The following is an 18,168-nucleotide window of genomic DNA, read 5'->3' on the forward strand; positions in this document are numbered from 1 at the left end:
GAGCTCAAATGTGAGGTATCTGGAACAGAATGCCCCCCTCTATGCCAACCAGCAGGTATTTTGACTCGCACTTTTCTCACAACATACTGAAAGCTTCGGATCAAGGCAACCAGATAGATGCAGTATTTCTTGATTTCTGAAAAGCATGCAGTGTACCACACCTATGGTTATTGTCAAAAGTCCAATCATAAGGGGTATTAAGTGAAATTTGTGACTGGATTGAGGGCTTTTTGGTAGGGATGATGCAACATGTTATCTTGGATGGAGAGTCATCATCAGATGTAAAGTAGCTTCGGATGTGCCCCAGGGAAGTGTATTGGGACCCTTGCTGTTCATGTTGTATATTAATTACCTTGAAGAAAATATTAATAGTAAAATCTGCCTTTTGTAGATGTGCTGTTATCTACAATGAAGTACAATCTGAAAAAAGTTGCATAAATATTCAGTCAGATCTTGATAAGATTTCAAAGTGGTGCAGAGATTGGCAAACTTGCTTTAAATGTTCAGAAATGTAAAATTTTGTACTTCACAAAATGAAAAAAATTTGGTATCCTATGACTATAATATCAACGAGTCGCTGTTGGAATCAGCCAACTCACACAAATACCTGTGTGCAAGACTTTGTAGGGATACGAAATGTAGTGATTACATAGGTTCAGTCATGAGTAAAGCAGGTGGCACATTTCAGTTTAAGGGTAGAATACTGGGGAAGTGCAATCAATCTACAAAGGAGATTGCTTAAAAAAAAATCACTTGCGTGACCAGTTCTAGAATACTGCTCAAATGAGTGTGACCCATACCAGATAGGACTAACAGGAGATACTGAACGTATACAGAGAAGGGCACCACAAATGGTCACAGGTTTGTTTAATCTGTGGGAGAGTACAACAGAGATACTGAAGAAGCTGAAGTGGTAGACCCTTGAAGATAGACGTGAACCATCCCGAGAAAGTCTATTAACAAAGTCTCAAGAACCGGCCTTAAATGATCACTCTAGGAATATACCACAACCCCCTAGTTATCACTCACATAGGGATAGTGGAGATAAGATCAGAAAAATTACTTTACACACAGAGACATTCAAACAATCATTCTACCAACATTCCATACGTGAATGCAACAGGACGAAACCCTAATAACTGGTACAATGGGTTGTACCCTCCACCACGAACCTCATGCTGGTTTGCAGAGTGAAGATACAAAAAAAAAAGTAATTTGGACTGCACGGCTGAGACATGATCTCAGACGACAACTTAAACTGGGATTAATATTGTCCATAAAATAATAACAGATATGTTTTATATACTGAAATTTTAAAACCTGCTCAACAATGTTACTGTGCACAATGTCTAACCTTATATCATTTCAAAACTACTTTTTGTAAATTTAATCAGTCTCATTTAAAATCAATTGTGTCAGTTCAAAACAATGGTGACTACAGACCATTTGCATGCACTTCTCCATAATGGTACACCAGAAACACACACACACACACACACACACACGGACAAACACACACACACACACACACAGTCAGGCTGACCTGAGGAGCCAGAGACAGTGGTCTTAAGTGTGTGTTTTTTGTCTATTTTGACAAAGGCTTGGTTGGCCGAATGCTCACTTTCCAACTGTCTTTTTGCTGTGCATATCTGTGACTCAGGAATAACAAATCATTCAAGTATCTACAGGCATTAACAATATTCCCCAAACCACCATTGGAAATGTGAAACTTCTTTCACTCGTCCAACATGATATCTCCTAAAACGAGGACTCCACCACAGTTAAACTGATCTCTTTCCATGACTATGGCTTCAGCAAAAGATCTTTCAGGAAGGGGGTGGGGGTGGGGGTGGGGGAGGGGGATCGAAGGGCCTCACTGGTTCATCTGACAAATAGGTTTTGGGCACTGTCTGTGTCTGATAAATATCCTGAGCCAGATGCATTTGCTTGCAATGTTTCAGGGGAAGCCTCTCAGCCTGCTAGATCTGGGCAGTCATTTTAGTGTGTATTGGGCCCCTCAGGAATATGGCTACCAAGAAGAGGAAGGAATCCAGTGTGCACTGTGTTTGCATACTGAGAGGAGTCATTCCAGATGTGGAATAGGTGCTTCTGGACACCATGAAGAGCACAGGGTGCAGCCAACTGCAGGTGGTGTCTCATGTTGGTACAAATGATGTGTGTCACTTTGGATTGGAAGAGATTCTCTCTGGTTTTGGGCCAGTAGCTGAAGTGGTAAAGGTTGCCAGTCCTGCTTTTGTGATGAATGTGGAGCTCACCATCTGCAGCACTGCAATAGAACTGACTACGGACCTTTGATACAGAGCCAAGTGGTGGGTCTGTATCTGAGGCTCAGACAGTTCTGTGACTGTGTAGGGTACAGATTCCTCAACTTGTGCCATAAGATGATGGGGTTTCAGGTTCTGCTTTACATGTTATGGGTCCGCTACACATAAGAAGTGGCTACATGAGTAGCAGGGCCTATACTGTATGAACTGGGTGGTTTCTTAGGTTAGAAGGGCTTTGGAAAGCGTAGAAATGTCTTAGTCTCAAAGGATGCAGGATGAAGACAGACTTAGCGAACCAGTGTTATTGTACCTGTAAACTGTCATTGCTGTGTTGGGAAAGAACCAGAGCACCAAGCACTAACCAAATGCACTGAAGCTCAAATCATTATAGGTGCAAGAAGCTAGCTAAAGCCAGAGATAAATTCAGATGAATTTTTTACAAAGGACCTAACCATGTTGAGAAAGGATAGATTAAATACAGTTTGTGGTGGAGATTTTACAGCTGTAAGAAGTATTTTACCTTGTAGTTAAATTGAAGTAGATAGTTACTGTGAGTCAGAATGGATAAAGCTTGCAGTTGATAACTGGAATAATTTAATAATTGGTTCCTTTTACCAACCCCCAACTCAGGTCAGATCATGAAGTTACTGAACAGTTCAAGGAAAACTTGATTCATCTCAAATCCGTACCTGACTTGTACTATCATAGTTGGTAGTGACTTCAATCTACCTTCAATATGTTGGTGAAAATACTTGTTCAAAGCCAGTGGTAGGTATAAAACATGGTCAGAAATCATACTGAACACTTTATCTGAAAATTATTTTGAACTATTAGTTCAGAAGCCCGTTTGAAGTGTAAATGCTTGTAAAAACATACTTGGCCTCTTAGCAACAAATAATTCTGTGCAAATAGAGAGCACTGTGATGGATACAGGGATTAGTGAGCATAACGTCACTGTAGCAAGACTGAATACTGTAACATTCAAATCCACCAAAATCTGACTATGTAAGCATAGACCAGATGTGGTTTATGTTCAAAGTAGTAGTATTGATGGCATTTGAGTTATACATACCAAATAAATCAATGAGGGATGGTACTGACCCTCCCATGGTACACAAAACAGGGCAGAACACTGATGCAAAAGCAATGATAAAAACATGCCAAATTTAAAAGAATACAAAACCCCAGGATTGGTGAAGTTTTACAGAAGGTTGCAAATTTAGTGTGAACTTTAGTGTGAGATGGTTTTAATTGTTTCCATAATGAAACTTTGTCTCGAATCTGGGAGAAAACCCAAAGAGTGTCTTGTCATATGTAAAGTACACAGCGACAAGATGCAATCAGTACTCAGTATAGACACTGTGTGATAGCAATGGCAATGTTACTGATGACATTGCCACTAACGGTTTCCCAAAATTCCTTCGTCAAAGATGAACTAAATAGTCCAGAAATCAAATTAAGAACAACTGCTAACATGAGTAACTTAGTTGTAGATATTCTCAGTGTAGTGAAGCAGCTTAAATCACGTAATAAAGGTAATGCCTCCTGTCCAGATTGTATACGAGTTAGGTTCCTTTCAGAGTACGCTGATACAACAGCTCCATACTTAGCAATGATACACAACCACACACTCATTAAAAGATCAATACCTGAAGACTGGAAAGCTGCACAGGTCACATCAATACTCAAGAAAGTAAATAAAAGTAATCTGCTGAGTTAAAGATCCTTACCATTTGAATCGATCTGCAGTAGGATTTTAGAACATATACAATGTTCGAACTTCACAAATTACCTTAAAGGAAATGATTTATTGACAAACAGCCAACATGGATTCATAAAATATTGTTCTTGTGAAACACAACTAGCTATTTATTTCTCGTGGAGTATTGAGTGCTATCAATTGGCGATGTCAAACTGATACCATAGTTTTCAGTTTCCAGAAAATTTGTGACAGTATGCATCATAAGCAAGTTCCAATCAAATTGTGTGCCTGTGGAGTACTGTATCAGTTGTGTCATTGGATTTGTGATTTCCTATCAGAAAGGTCACAGTTCATAGCAACTGATGGAAAGTCATCACCTAAAACAGAAGTAAACCTGGCATTCCCCAAGGAAGCGTTATTGGCCCTCTGTTGTTCATGATCTGTATAAGTGATGTAGGAAACAATGTGAGCAGCCCTCTTAGATTGTTTGCAGATGATGCTGTCATTTGCTGCCTTGTCAGCTGACCAAAACCACATGCAAAATGGTATAGACAAGATATGTGTGTAGTGCGAAAAGTGGCAAGTGATTTTAAATAGTGAAAACTGTTAAATAATCCACATGAGTGCTAATAAAAATCTGCTAAATTCCAGCTACCAAGATAAATCACGCAAATATAAAGGCTGGGAATTCAACAAAATACTTAGCGATTGCAACGGCAAATAACATAAACTGGAATGATCACACAGATAATGTTGTGGGGAAACAGAACGAAAGACCATGATTTACTGGGAGAACATTGAAAAATACATCCAACTGGCTGAGGAAGTGAAGGACATGTGGTATCAGGATAAAGTTGACATTATACCAATTACACTATCAACTACAGGAGTCATACCACACAATATCCACCAGTACATCAACACAATACAGCTACATCCAAAGTATATATACAACTACAGAAATCTGTAATTATTGATACATATTCAATTACCCGAAAGTTCCTAAATGCAATGTAACATATACCGTACAGTTAAAAGGAAGTCACGCATGATCAAGGTCCGTGTCACTTTCCATTTTTAACCAGACATAATGTCTGAGAAAGGAAAGAATAATAATAATAACAGCAATAATAGAAAATTACAAAAAATGATGAAAGGCAGTTGCAGATGAATGATGTGTCAAATTTAAAAAACTGGAAAAATTTACAACTTTTTAAGTTTCAATTCTTTTTATAGTATTAGTACATCTATATGTGTGTGTTGAAACACATAGACAGACAGACTCTTTTCAAGTGTGCCTACATATCCACCATTTATCTTCTGTGAGTCATTTCCTGTACTCAATTTTTACTGTTTCTTACATCAGCCAGTAAAAATTTATTTTCTGAGAAAATGATGTTTCACTTGTAACACTGGACTTACTTTTCTATTTTTTCCAGAGTTTCTTCTGTGAGAGGGTTAGCATATCGGAAGGCAATATAATGTTTGTGCGGAGCAGTTTCTGGTGACACACGATCAAGTTTCTTACATAATAAATTTCCCTGAAATAAAATGAAGCAGTTTTAACAAAGTCATCATGCATTTTTAAATAAAATCATTATATGCTAGAGGAAATAAATAATTTATTATGTAATACAATTATTAATTTCTCTGCAAACAATTGCTGAAAACTACAAGATACACACAAAAATTACAACTATGCAACATGTCATTATTGCATTGGGTGGCAAGTGTGTCAAAAAAGTATGAGCATACTGATCTTTGCCATGTCACAAATGGCACCCATATTGAGAACCTGTAATTCCAGTTAAAAACTAATAGAGATACTCTAACACTGATAGGTCTCTATTTTCTGTATATCTTATAGATTGCATGTCATCATCTTCTAAAAAACCGGAGGTTAAGGGTTTTCATTACCTGCAGATCTGTCCATTTTAGAATTGGAGAGCCACCACCTATTTCAGTGTATTTCTTCTGCACTTCAGGCGTTCTTCTTTTGGCAATGTATGGACCTAATGTTCTGGTAAAATAAATCACCATTAAATTCTTCAATAAAACAATACAGAACAAATTTAACCCCATAATATCTACAATTTGTCTTATTTATATATATTTCTCACAAGCTAGTATCCATTGCATTTCGAATTTCTTATTTTATTGGGTTACCCCAAAGTGGGTTGGAAAATAAAGGCAAATTTAGGAATATAACTTCTTATATATAACAAGAGGAGACCAATTACAAGATGGGAGCAAAGATAATCATAGTTTATTGTTATCTTGGGCATTACTGAAACAGGCCCAATTAATTAATTTTGTTACTGGATTTTGTTAGTTATTAATTTCTAACTATATAACAAATTCTGGGGAAGCTCCTTGAATTAAACGATTATAAAAAGACTTTCATCTTAGAGAAGAGAGTATACATGTTTGAATTAAAATGCAATGAAAAAATATTATATCATACATTATCAAATAGAACTACCAACGAGATCTGTATTAATTTAGAAAACAAAGCATATGGAGCCAAATAAATAAACATATGGATGATGAAGTGTAGTGCTTCCAGTTTTATATGGCAGTTTCCACTTTCTGAAAAAACAAAAACCATTATGTTACTTTGTTAAACAAAGAAATTTCTTTTAAATGAATTATGAAATGAACCAGTTCAGACACATCAATGGCTATTAACTGCACAAACTGTGATGGCTAATGGTGTATGATGATGGTGATGATGATGATGATGATGATAATTATGATGATGATCATGATGATAGGAAATAATTTACTTTACATTGTCATCTTTAGTGCACTTACCAAAATAATGAGTTGATAAAAATGATTGTACATTAAAAATTATCACTATAACAAATATTAAACACCTTTCAATTTACAGAACATGTTAACAGATAAAAATACGAAACACTACTGCACATAGGTTAATAAACTAAAAATGGATAATACAGCCACTCTCCAACAAACAGAACATCAAACCTGGAAATTTAGACTGCAATACAAATACCACACAGAACGACTGGGTTCTCCATCATTATCCTCCCCCTTCTCACTCCCCTGATTATAATGGAACTACTTTACTGTGTTTTTCTCTATGAGGGAAAACTTCAATATCATCAACTCACTCTTATTTTTCTATGCAATTTTTAAATATTTTTACAGTCAGTTCTCAAGTAGAATAAGTCCCCCACCCCACACACACACACACACACACACACACACACACACACACACACACACACCATTTTCTATGGCCAGATATCATTTCTACATGACTTATTACTACAGTCAGTTATCTCACTGATTTTCTGGAGATAAAAACAACCAGGTTTGGAAGCTTTCTGTTTATTTTAATGATTACTGAGTCTTCTTCATCAGTCTATTACATGCTTGATTAGTCAGTGCGAGACTATCAATTAACAATTCGAATAGGAGATGCTGTAGAAAAGACATTGCATGATGTAAACTCTGAGAGCGTGGTTGACTGCCATGCAGGTGACCTGTTTCAGTTCTGGTCACTACCAGGGGCTTTCCGTGGTGGGAGTATTGGAATGGGATCTACTCAGCATCATGATACCAACTGAGCTGAAGAGTAGTTGAATAAGGAGGAGTCGCATCCCACATCTGCTGATCCAATACAAGGAGGGAGAGTGGTGTGATGATTCACACCATTTCATACTGCATCCAGACGATGCCATTGGCTGACGATGACACAGCGGTCAGTCAGGCCCAATTGGGCCATCTGTGGTCAGAACAGTAGTGGTGTGTGTGTGTGTGTGTGTGTGTGTGTGTGTGTGTGTGTGTGTGTGTTTCCCAAGATGAAGCAACAAAGATATTACTTTTTCCCATATAAATCTCACATAATTATCATGGCTAATGAAATGAGAGAAATTTAGGCTTACCTGAGGTGCACTGTCAGTTGTCCCTGAGTAAAAAAAACTGTAAGACCGGCCAGAACAATACTTGTACACTACAGTGGCTGCAGTGTACTTATATATATATGTGTGTGTGAATATAATAGAGGGAAACATTACACGTGGGAAAAATATATCTAAAAACAAAGGTGATGAGACTTACCAAACAAAAGCACTGGCGGGTCGATAGACACACAAACATACACACAAAATTCAAGCTTTCGCAACAAACGGTTGCTTCATCAGGAAAGAGGGAAGGAGAGGGAAAGTTGAAAGGATGTGGGTTTTAAGGGAGAGGGTAAGGAGTCATTCCAATCCCGGGAGCACACTCGCGCACACACACACATATCCATCCGCACATACACAGACACAAGCAGACATTTGTAAAGGCAAAGAGTTTGGGCAGAGATGTCAGTCGAGGTGGAAGTAAAGAGGCAAAGATGTTGTTGAAAGACAGGTGAGGTATGAGTGGCGGCAACTTGAAATTAGCGGAGGTTGAGGCCTGGCGGATAAAGAGAAGAGAGGATATACTGAAGGGAAAGTTCCCATCTCCGGAGTTCTGACAGGTTGGTGTTAGTGGGAAGTATCCAGATAACCCAGACGGTGTAACACTGTGCCAAGATGTGCTGGCCGTGCACCAAGGCATGTTTAGCCACAGGGTGATCCTCATTACCAACAAACACTGTCTGCCTGTGTCCATTCATGCGAATGGACAGTTTGTTGCTGGTCATTCCCACATAGAAAGCTTCACAGTGTAGGCAGGTCAGTTGGTAACTCACGTGGGTGCTTTCACACGTGGCTCTGCCTTTGATCGTGTACACCTTCCGGGTTACAGGACTGGAGTAGGTGGTGGTGGGAGGATGCATGGGACAGGTTTTACACTGGGGGCAGTTACAAGGGTAGGAGCTAGAGGGTAGGGAAGGTGGTTTGGGGATTTCATAGGGATGAACTAAGAGGTTACGAAGGTTAGGTGGAAGGCGGAAAGACACTCTTGGTGGAGTGGGGAGGATTTCATGAAGGATGGATCTCATTTCAGGGCAGGATTTGAGGAAGTCATATCCCCGCTGGAGAGTCACATACAGAGTCTGATCCAGTCCCGGAAAGTATCCTGTCACAAGTGGGGCACTTTTGGGGTTCTTCTGTGGGAGGTTCTGGGTTTGAAGGGATGAGGAAGTGGCTGTGGTTATTTGCTTCTGTACCAGGTCGGGAGGGTAGCTGCGGGATGCGAAAGCTGTTTTCAGGTTGTTGGTGTAATGGTTCAGAGATTTCGGACTGGAGCAGATTCGTTTGCCACGAAGACCTAGGTTGTAGGGAAGGGACCGTTTGATGTGGAATGGGTGGCAGCTGTCATAATGGAGGTACTGTTGCTTGTTGGCGGGTTTGATGTGGATGGACACGTGAAGCTGGCCATTGGACAGATGGAGGTCAACGTCAAGGAAAGTGGCATGGGATTTAGAGTAGGACCAGGTGAATCCGATGGAACCAAAGGAGAGGAAATTCTGGAGTTCTTCTTCACTGTGAGTCCAGATCATGAAGACGTCATCAATAAATCTGTACCAAACTTTGGATTTGCAGGCCTGGGTAACCAAGAAGGCTTCCTCTAAGCGACCCATGAACAGGTTGGCGTACAAGGGGGCCATCCTGGTACCCATGCCTGTTCCCTTTAATTGTTGGTATGTCTGGCCTTCAAAAGTGAAGAAGTTGTGGGTCAGGATGAAGCTGGCTAAGGTAATGAGGAAAGAGGTTTTAGGTAGGGTGGCAGGTGATCGACGTGAAAGGAAGTGCTCCATTGCAGCGAGGCCCTGGACGTGCTTCAACCCATTACATGCAGTCTCCCATCCTTCATCAAAGACACCAACCACTTTCTCAAACGCCTGGAATATTTACCCAGTCTATTACCCCCGGAAACCATCCTTGTAACCATTGACACACTTCCTTATACACAAATATGCCGCATGTCCAGGGCCTCGCTGTGATGGAGCACTTCCTTTCACGCCGATCACCTGCCACCCTACCTAAAACCTCTTTCCTCATTACCTTAGCCAGCTTCATCCTGACCCACAACTTCTTCACTTTTGAAGGCCAGACATACCAACAATTAAAGGGAACAGCCATGGGTACCAGGATGGCCCCCTCGTACGCCAACCTATTCATGGGTCGCTTACCCAGGCCTGCAAACCCAAAGTTTGTTACAGATTTATTGATGACGTCTACATGATCTGGACTCACAGTGAAGAAGAACTCCAGAATTTCCTCTCCAACCTCAACTCCTTTGGTTCCATCAGATTCACCTGGTCCTACTCTAAATCCCATGCCACTTTCCTTGACGTTGACCTCCATCTGTCCAATGGCCAGCTTCACACATCCGTCCACATCAAACCCACCAACAAGCAACAGTACCTCCATTATGACAGCTGCCACCCATTCCAAATCAAACGGTCCCTTCCCTACAGCCTAGGTCTTCATGGCAAATGAATCTGCTCCAGTCCAGAATCCCTGAACCATTACACCAACAACCTGAAAACAGCTTTCGCATCCCGCAACTACCCTCCTGATCTGGTACAGAAGCAAATAACCACAGCCACTTCCTCATCCCTTCAAACCCAGAACCTCCCACAGAAGAACTCCAAAAGTGCCCCACTTGTGACAGGATACTTTCCGGGACTGGATCAGACTCTGAATGTGGCTCTCCAGCAGGGATATGACTTCCTCAAATCCTGCCCTGAAATGAGATCCATCCTTCATGAAATCCTCCCCACTCCACCAAGAGTGTCTTTCTGCCATCCACCTAACCTTCGTAACCTCTTAGTTCATCCCTATGAAATCCCCAAACCACCTTCCCTACCCTCTAGCTCCTACCCTTGTAACCGCCCCCGGTGTAAAACCTGTCCCATGCACCCTCCCACCACCACCTACTCCAGTCCTGTAACCCGAAAGGTGTACACGATCAAAGGCAGAGCCACGTGTGAAAGCACCCACGTGAGTTACCAACTGACCTGCCTACACTGTGAAGCTTTCTATGTGGGAATGACCAGCAACAAACTGTCCATTCGCATGAATGGACACAGGCAGACAGTGTTTGTTGGTAATGAGGATCACCCTGTGGCTAAACATGCCTTGGTGCACGGCCAGCACATCTTGGCACAGTGTTACACCGTCTGGGTTATCTGGATACTTCCCACCAACACCAACCTATCCGAACTCCGGAGATGGGAACTTGCTCTTCAATATATCCCTCTTCCCGTTACTCACCAGGCATCAATCTCCGCTAATTTCAAGTTGCCGCCACTCATACCTCACCTGTCATTCAACATCATCTTTGCCTCTTCACTTCCACTTCGACTGACATCTCTGCCCAAACTCTTTGTCTCTAAATATGTCTGCTTGTGTCTGTATATGTGTGGATGGATATGTGTGTGTGTGCGCGAGTGTATACCTGTCCTTTTTTCCCCCTAAGGTAAGTCTTTCCGCTCCCGGGATTGGAATGACTCCTTACCCTCTCCCTTAAAATCCACATCCTTTCGTCTTTCCCTCTCCTTCCCTCTTTCCTGATGAGGCAACAGTTTGTTGCAAAAGCCTGAATTTTGTGTGTGTGTGTGTTTGTGTTGGTTTGTGTGTCTATCGACCTGCCAGCGCTTTCGTTCGGTAAGTCACATCATCTTTGTTTTTATATATATATATATATATATATATATATATATATATATATATATATATATATATATATGTGTGTGTGTGTGTGTGTGTGTGTGTGTGTGTGTGTGTGTGTGTGTGTATTCTTACTGACAATGCTCGTCTTGTAATTGCCTTGTAAGCTCTTGTCCATATCTGTTTCACATAGCTGTAAAGGTTATGCGATGCTGAGAAGTAATTATGTCTCTTCTACATTTTAAATTACTGGAATCTGTCTGTGAGTGGATCAGTTGGCTATTGGAAGGGAGATTTTTTTTCCCTTCCGGTACACCTCTTTATCAAATTTTAAAAGCCACTATGAAAAAATATTTCCCACCATCAAAGTCTTTTCATTAACACAATAATATGCTAAATGTAAATGCAAGCATCGGTCAACTGGTGTGTTCCGTTTATACAATAAGATCACAAGAAACAAAAATTAGAAAGTTTGGATTTATTTAATGGTCTTTTTTTTTTCTTTTGTGAAAAGTCTTGGGGAGACTGCTTATAATCAAGGGTCAAATTATATGGCTGTCCATCATATTTGTTTTCATTGGTGCAGTTATATGTTTAGCATTATTGCCTCTGGTACATCAATCCCTCTGAAGGACAGTGTCTTTATCTGGTGAAAATTGGTCATAGATGGGATAGTGATTTTCTACCACTGCTGTCAAGGACTTTTACCACCATGGTGCATTTTCTTAGCAGTTACAATACGATAAACTTTTAACCTTAATATTTAACCAGTAGGCATGCTAGTTTTCAAATCATTAACACCAAGTATGTTAGCATATTCTATATGCCAGATGTGAACAACAGATTGTAGGAATATGTCATGCATTCCTGAAAGTACTTTAGTTTTGCTGCATTAATATGATTTAAAAAAAAAAAATTAGTATGATTTATGCTGAGATAAACGAATTTTATTGCTGATGAAGACTTTATGGCAAAGCCAGCAACTGCTGCACTGAGATTTCTGTGAAGTATTATATAAGACTGGAACTGTAGTCCCTACTGAAAAGAAACGGCTCGCCGAGATTCTGTAGCAGCGTTCCTATCATACTGTTTCATTTTTATTCACTTTTGACATATATTTTTTAACTTTCATATTACTATTTAGCCCAAAATGAAGAAATGCTCTTCAAGTCATCAAACTTCCAGCACTAACTCAAAATGCTCTGTAAATGGAGTTTTTTTTTCCTTGCTGCAGAGAGAAAGTAATTACTGTTTTTATCTCTGTATCAGTGGACTACGCCAACGACCTTGCCACAGTGGTAACACTGGTTCCCGTCAAATCACCGAAGTTAAGCGCTGTCAGGCTGGGCTAGCACTTGGATGGGTGAGCATCCGGTCTGCCGAGTGCTGTTGGCAAGCAGGGTGCACTCAGCCCTTGTGAGGCAAACTGAGGAGCTACTTACAATGGCTGGGAGAGTGGAATGCTGACCACATGTCCCTCCATATCCGCATTCAGTGACACCCCTGGGCTGAGAGAATGACACAATTGCTGGTCGGTACCATTGAGCCTTCCAAAGCCTGTTCGGATGGAGTTTAGTGTAGTTTAGTATCAGTGGACTACACTTAGACTGTGGTGAAGGTTGTGTGGTTATGTAGAAGGGAGAAGGGTTGGTGGTGTGCAGTGTTTCACGAGTTTCAGTACTGGCTTGGTTTAATATTTGAACAATCAATGTGCATGTAACAGCTAGACTATCATGTGATCCATAAAATCAGGCTTGCATTTCACTAACACTGATTAACTATACATCAACATTAAGATAACTAAATGAACTAAAATGAAACAAATAGATCGATAGGATTGAAATCTATGAATATGGAATGACAACTGAAAATTTGTATCGGACTGGTGTTCCAATACAGATTTCCTGTTCATTGCAAGCAGTTGCCTATCTGAACATGCCTCCAGCTCGAAGTTTCACTGATGCTTCCACTTATGATTTCCAAACCTATGCAGTGGTGTAATTATTATGTGGCATGTATTGTAAACCACCTGAACAAGGTGTGGTGACAGCAGGGCCACCTATCAGAGATAACCTGGACCACAGAGGCTGCTGGGCATCTATAACATGAATCTGAGTAGATCTGGCCAAAAACAGCAAAGGCTATTGTTGTTGTTGTTGTTGACATCCTTAGTCAAATAGTCAGTGGAAGTTTTATTGGGTGTATGAAGTTGGAGCCAAACTTGCAAATTTGGCGATGTGTAAGATAGCATGCATCTATGGTAATATGTGGGAATACTAAACACCTTTTTCCAAAGCTGTTTCACAGAGGAAGACCGCTCTGCAGTTCCTTCTCTAAATTCTTGCACGAACGAAAAAATGGCTGACATCGAAATAAGAGTCCAAGGAATAGAAAAGCAACTGAAATCACTCAACAGAGGAAAGTCCACTGGAACTGACGGGATGCCAATCCGATTCTACATAGAGTATGCGAAAGAACTTGCCCCCCCTTCTAACAGCTGTGTACCGCAAGTCTCTAGAGGAACAAAAGGTTCCAAATGATTGGAAAAGAGCACAGGTAGTTCCAGTTTTCAAGACGGGTCATCGAGTAGATGCGCAAAACTATAGGCCTATATCTCTGACATCGATCTATTGTAGAATTTTAGAACATGTTTTTTGCTCACGTATCATATCATTTCTGGAAACCCAGAATCTTCTCTGTAGGAATCAACATGGATTCCGGAAACAGCAATTGTGTGAGACCCAACTCGCTTTATTTGTTCACGAGACCCACAAAATATTAGATACAGGCTCCCAGGTAGATGCCATTTTCCTTGACTTCTGGACGGCATTCGATACAGTTCTGCACTGTCGCCTGATAAACAAAGTAAGAGTCTATGGAACATCAGACCAACTGAGTGACTGGATTGAAGAGTTTTTAGCAAACAGAACACAGCATGTTGTTCTCAATGGAGAGACGTCTACAGACGTTAAAGTAACCTCTGGCGTGCCACAGGGGAGTGTTATGGGACCATTGCTTTTCACAATATATATAAATGACCTAGTAGATAGTGTCGGAAGTTCCATGTGGCTTTTTGCAGATGATGCTGTAGTATACAGAGAAGTTGCAGCATTAGAAAATTGCAGCGAAATGCAGGAAGATCTACAGCGGATAGGCACTTGTTGCAGGGAGTGGCAACTGCCCCTTAACATAGACAAATGTAATGTATTGCGAATACATAGAAAGAAGGATCTTTTATTGTATGATTATACAGGGTGAGGCAGTGAAACGGCACGATTTTGTAAAACCACCAAAGATTTATTTACAAGTAAAATCATAATAGTTGAACATGGATCTCAAGTACAAGAGTGGAAATTAAAGATTTAACTTAAAAACAATCATTTTTTAAATATGGTGTCAGTGAGGTGTCGTCCTTGGTTTTGCACACATTGTCTAAGCATGAGATGAAATTGTCCCATGACGTTTCGTAGCATCTGTACTGGAATGTTGTTAATTTCCTGTCGAATTCGCTCCTTCAGGTCTTCTTTTGTTCTTGGTGGATTTTCCTGGAAGACTTTGCACTTGAGGTAGCCCAAAAGAAAAAAGTCTGGTGCCGTCAGATCTGGTGAACGGGCAGGCCAGGGGAAATCGCCATTCCTGCTGATTAGACGTCGTGGAAATGCAAGTCTGAGCAATTCCATTGAGACATTAGCAGTATGGCTTGTTGCACCATCTTGCTGGAAGAGTGTTTCAGCATCTGGATCATGTCGATCAATTCCAGACAGACCAAAAATGGTCAACATGTCAGCATAACGTCCAGAGTTTACCGTCACTGTGTTGCCATCTTCATCTTCAAAAAAATAGGGCCCCACGATTCCACGAGATGACATTGCGCACCAGACTGTTACTTTTTCAGAATGGAGAGGTTTTTCATGAAGTTCGTGCGGGTTATCTGAGGACCAATATCTGAAGTTTTGCTTATTTACGTACCCACTAAGATGAAAGTGGGCTTCATCACTCATCCATAAGTTATGCACTCTTTCTTCATTTCGTTCAATAACGTTAAGCATTGACTGGCAAAAGCGTATACGGTTATTGTAGTCACTAGGTTTAAGGGCTTGCACTACCTGAATTTTGTATGGATGATAGTGAAGGTCACTCTTCAAAATCCGTCTTACTGATCGATTGCTGAGACCAAGTTCTGCGCTGTGCCGTCTCGCGGATTTTCGCGGACTTCGTCCCAACGCTTCGTGCACACGATTAATGTTCTCGGGTGTCCGGATTGTTTTTGTGCTGCCGCCTCTTTTCTTTGTTGTGCTAGCAGTAGCTTCAAAGGTTTTAACCCGAAGGAGAATGGCTTTCCTTGATGGCACGGGAGCCCGTGGCGGCAGGTTGAATTCACGACGAAAGGCGCGTTGAGCACCAACCACACTATCCGCGTTTTTGTAATATCCCTTTACGGCATATGCATGTTGCGCAATCGACCAACGCTCCATGGCTACTGAAACTTCGACCACTCTAGACGCCCAAGGTCACTTCCCCCACTCTCGCAACCCCCCTCCGCGCCCGACAACCACTATCGAAATCGTGCCGTTTCACTGCCTCACCCTGTATGATAGCGGAACAAACGCTGGTAGCAGTTACTTCTGTAAAATACGTGGTAGTATGCGTATGAAAAGATTTGAAGTGGAATGATCATATAAAATTAATTGTTGGTAAGGCGGGTGCCAGGTTGAGATTCATTGGGAGAGTCCTTCGAAAATGTAGTCCATCAACAAAGGAGGTGGCTTACAAAACACTCGTTCATCCTATACCTGAGTACTGATCATCAGTGTGGGATCCGTACCAAGTCGGGTTGACAGAGGAGGTAGAGAAGATCCAAGGGTTATTTGGTAAGCGTGATAGCGTTACAGAGATGTTTAGCAAACTCAAGTGGCAGACTCTGCAAGAGAGGCCTCCTGAGGAGATCACAAATGTAAAATTAGAGAGATTTGAGCACGTATAGAGGCTTTCTGGCAGTCGTTCTTCCCGTGAACCATATGCGACTGGAACAGGAAAGGGCGGTAATGCAGTGGCACGTAAAGTGCCCTCAGCCACACACCGTTGGGTGGCTTGCGGAGTATAAATGTAGATGTAGATGTAGAAGATATTAAAGGAGTATGGTTAACAGCATCTAGATATCATCATACTGGGAGATGTTTGATGATAGGAGGCAACATATGAAGAGGAAAAGTTTTTTTAAGGTGAAAAATGGAATAGATATGGTTTTTCTTTTATTTTTTATGACAAGTAAGCTTAATTTGGAAAGTGGGATGGTCACACGCATATTTTGACTAAACATCAGGCCAACAAGTGTACAAATTGTGGTAAATAAAGCTCCAGTGGTCCTGCAGAACTGATATAATTGTAGCTAGAAGAAATTATTTCATTTTGCACATTTTTGCATTTATAAGTTGTCATACCTACACTGAAGCAGGAATAATATTTAAATAAAAATAGGTCAAGCAACAACACCATTAAAAGTAAAAGTCAGATGCGAAATCATTTTAAATTACAAACTGAAGTCTGTATTTCTTTCTTTTTCTTTTTTTGTTTAAGAATAAAGGCAATTGTTTCTTTTATGCAACTGTCTATGCAATAATACGCCTGCAGCAGAGATATTGGTAGGGAGCTCACAGCATGTTAAGGAACTTATTAGTTCTACTGAATTTAAAAAAAAGTATAATCTTTTACCCAGGCAAAAAATATACAGTTGGTGATTTGTTTTTGAATAGTAAATAAGGGAACACATTGAACTAAGCATATTTCACAAAATAGATCGTACTGAATCCAAAACTTAGTGTGTCTCATAGTAAAAGTAACAATAAATATCTGAACACAAATGTAATCATCCCCGTCAGTGTATCAGATACCACAATACTGAAGACATACAGAACCAAAATTATTATCAGATCATGAAACATATTTACTTTTGTTGCCACAACTACTTGTAAGTAGTCAAACATAAAAGAAAAGTAAAATCTGGTATTTGATATGCCACCTTCCTTGCTATAAGTTAAAAATCTACCATTTCATTTGAATCATGGGGCATAATCAGTCCTATTTGCAGATTATTCCAGCATTGTTGTGAAGCCAAGCAAACAAGCATCGATAGATAAAACAGCAAATGACGTTTCTCTGAAAATTACCGATTGGTTCTCACAACCTGGCTAGCGTTAAAATCTGGGGAAAAAAACCTCCAATTTCTTATGTGTGCATATCGATGAAAACCATATAGAAGACCTGCTAAAAGGTTCAGTTTCTACTACTTTTTTCATAAGAATAATTACCAACTTTATGAATACAGAAGTCAGTACATTAATATGTTTAGTATACTTTCATTCACTAATGTCTTATGGGATAACACGCTAGGGTAACTCTTCACTTAGGCTAAAAGTATCCATTGCACAAAAGAAAGTAATTAGAATTATTTGTGAGATACACTTACAAACAACTTGCAGGAATCTCTTTAAGCAGATGGAAATATTAACCAAAACCTTACAGTATATTTATTCAGTTAAGAAATTCATTATCAACTATCCATCTGAGTTTGAGAATAACAGAGATATTCACAAGTATAACACTTGAA

At 40.3% G+C, this 18,168-nt stretch overlaps 1 protein-coding gene across 4 annotated transcripts in view; it reads right to left on the reverse strand.

Annotated features, from left to right (window-relative positions):
* Positions 1-18,168, reverse strand: part of LOC126481182 (ferrochelatase, mitochondrial) — a 66,926-nt gene that overhangs the window by 38,225 nt on the left and 10,533 nt on the right. For all 4 annotated transcript variants that reach the window (XM_050104763.1, XM_050104762.1, XM_050104764.1 and 1 more), the window contains 2 exons: positions 5,905-6,007; positions 5,410-5,528 (listed from right to left, as the gene is read on the reverse strand). In XM_050104763.1, coding sequence (XP_049960720.1) covers positions 5,410-5,528; positions 5,905-6,007 — 222 coding nt within the window. The remainder of the gene's footprint in view (positions 1-5,409; positions 5,529-5,904; positions 6,008-18,168) is intronic.

The sequence above is a fragment of the Schistocerca serialis genome, chromosome 5 (assembly GCF_023864345.2).
Source record: "Schistocerca serialis cubense isolate TAMUIC-IGC-003099 chromosome 5, iqSchSeri2.2, whole genome shotgun sequence".
Classification (NCBI taxonomy): Eukaryota; Metazoa; Arthropoda; class Insecta; order Orthoptera; family Acrididae; genus Schistocerca; species Schistocerca serialis.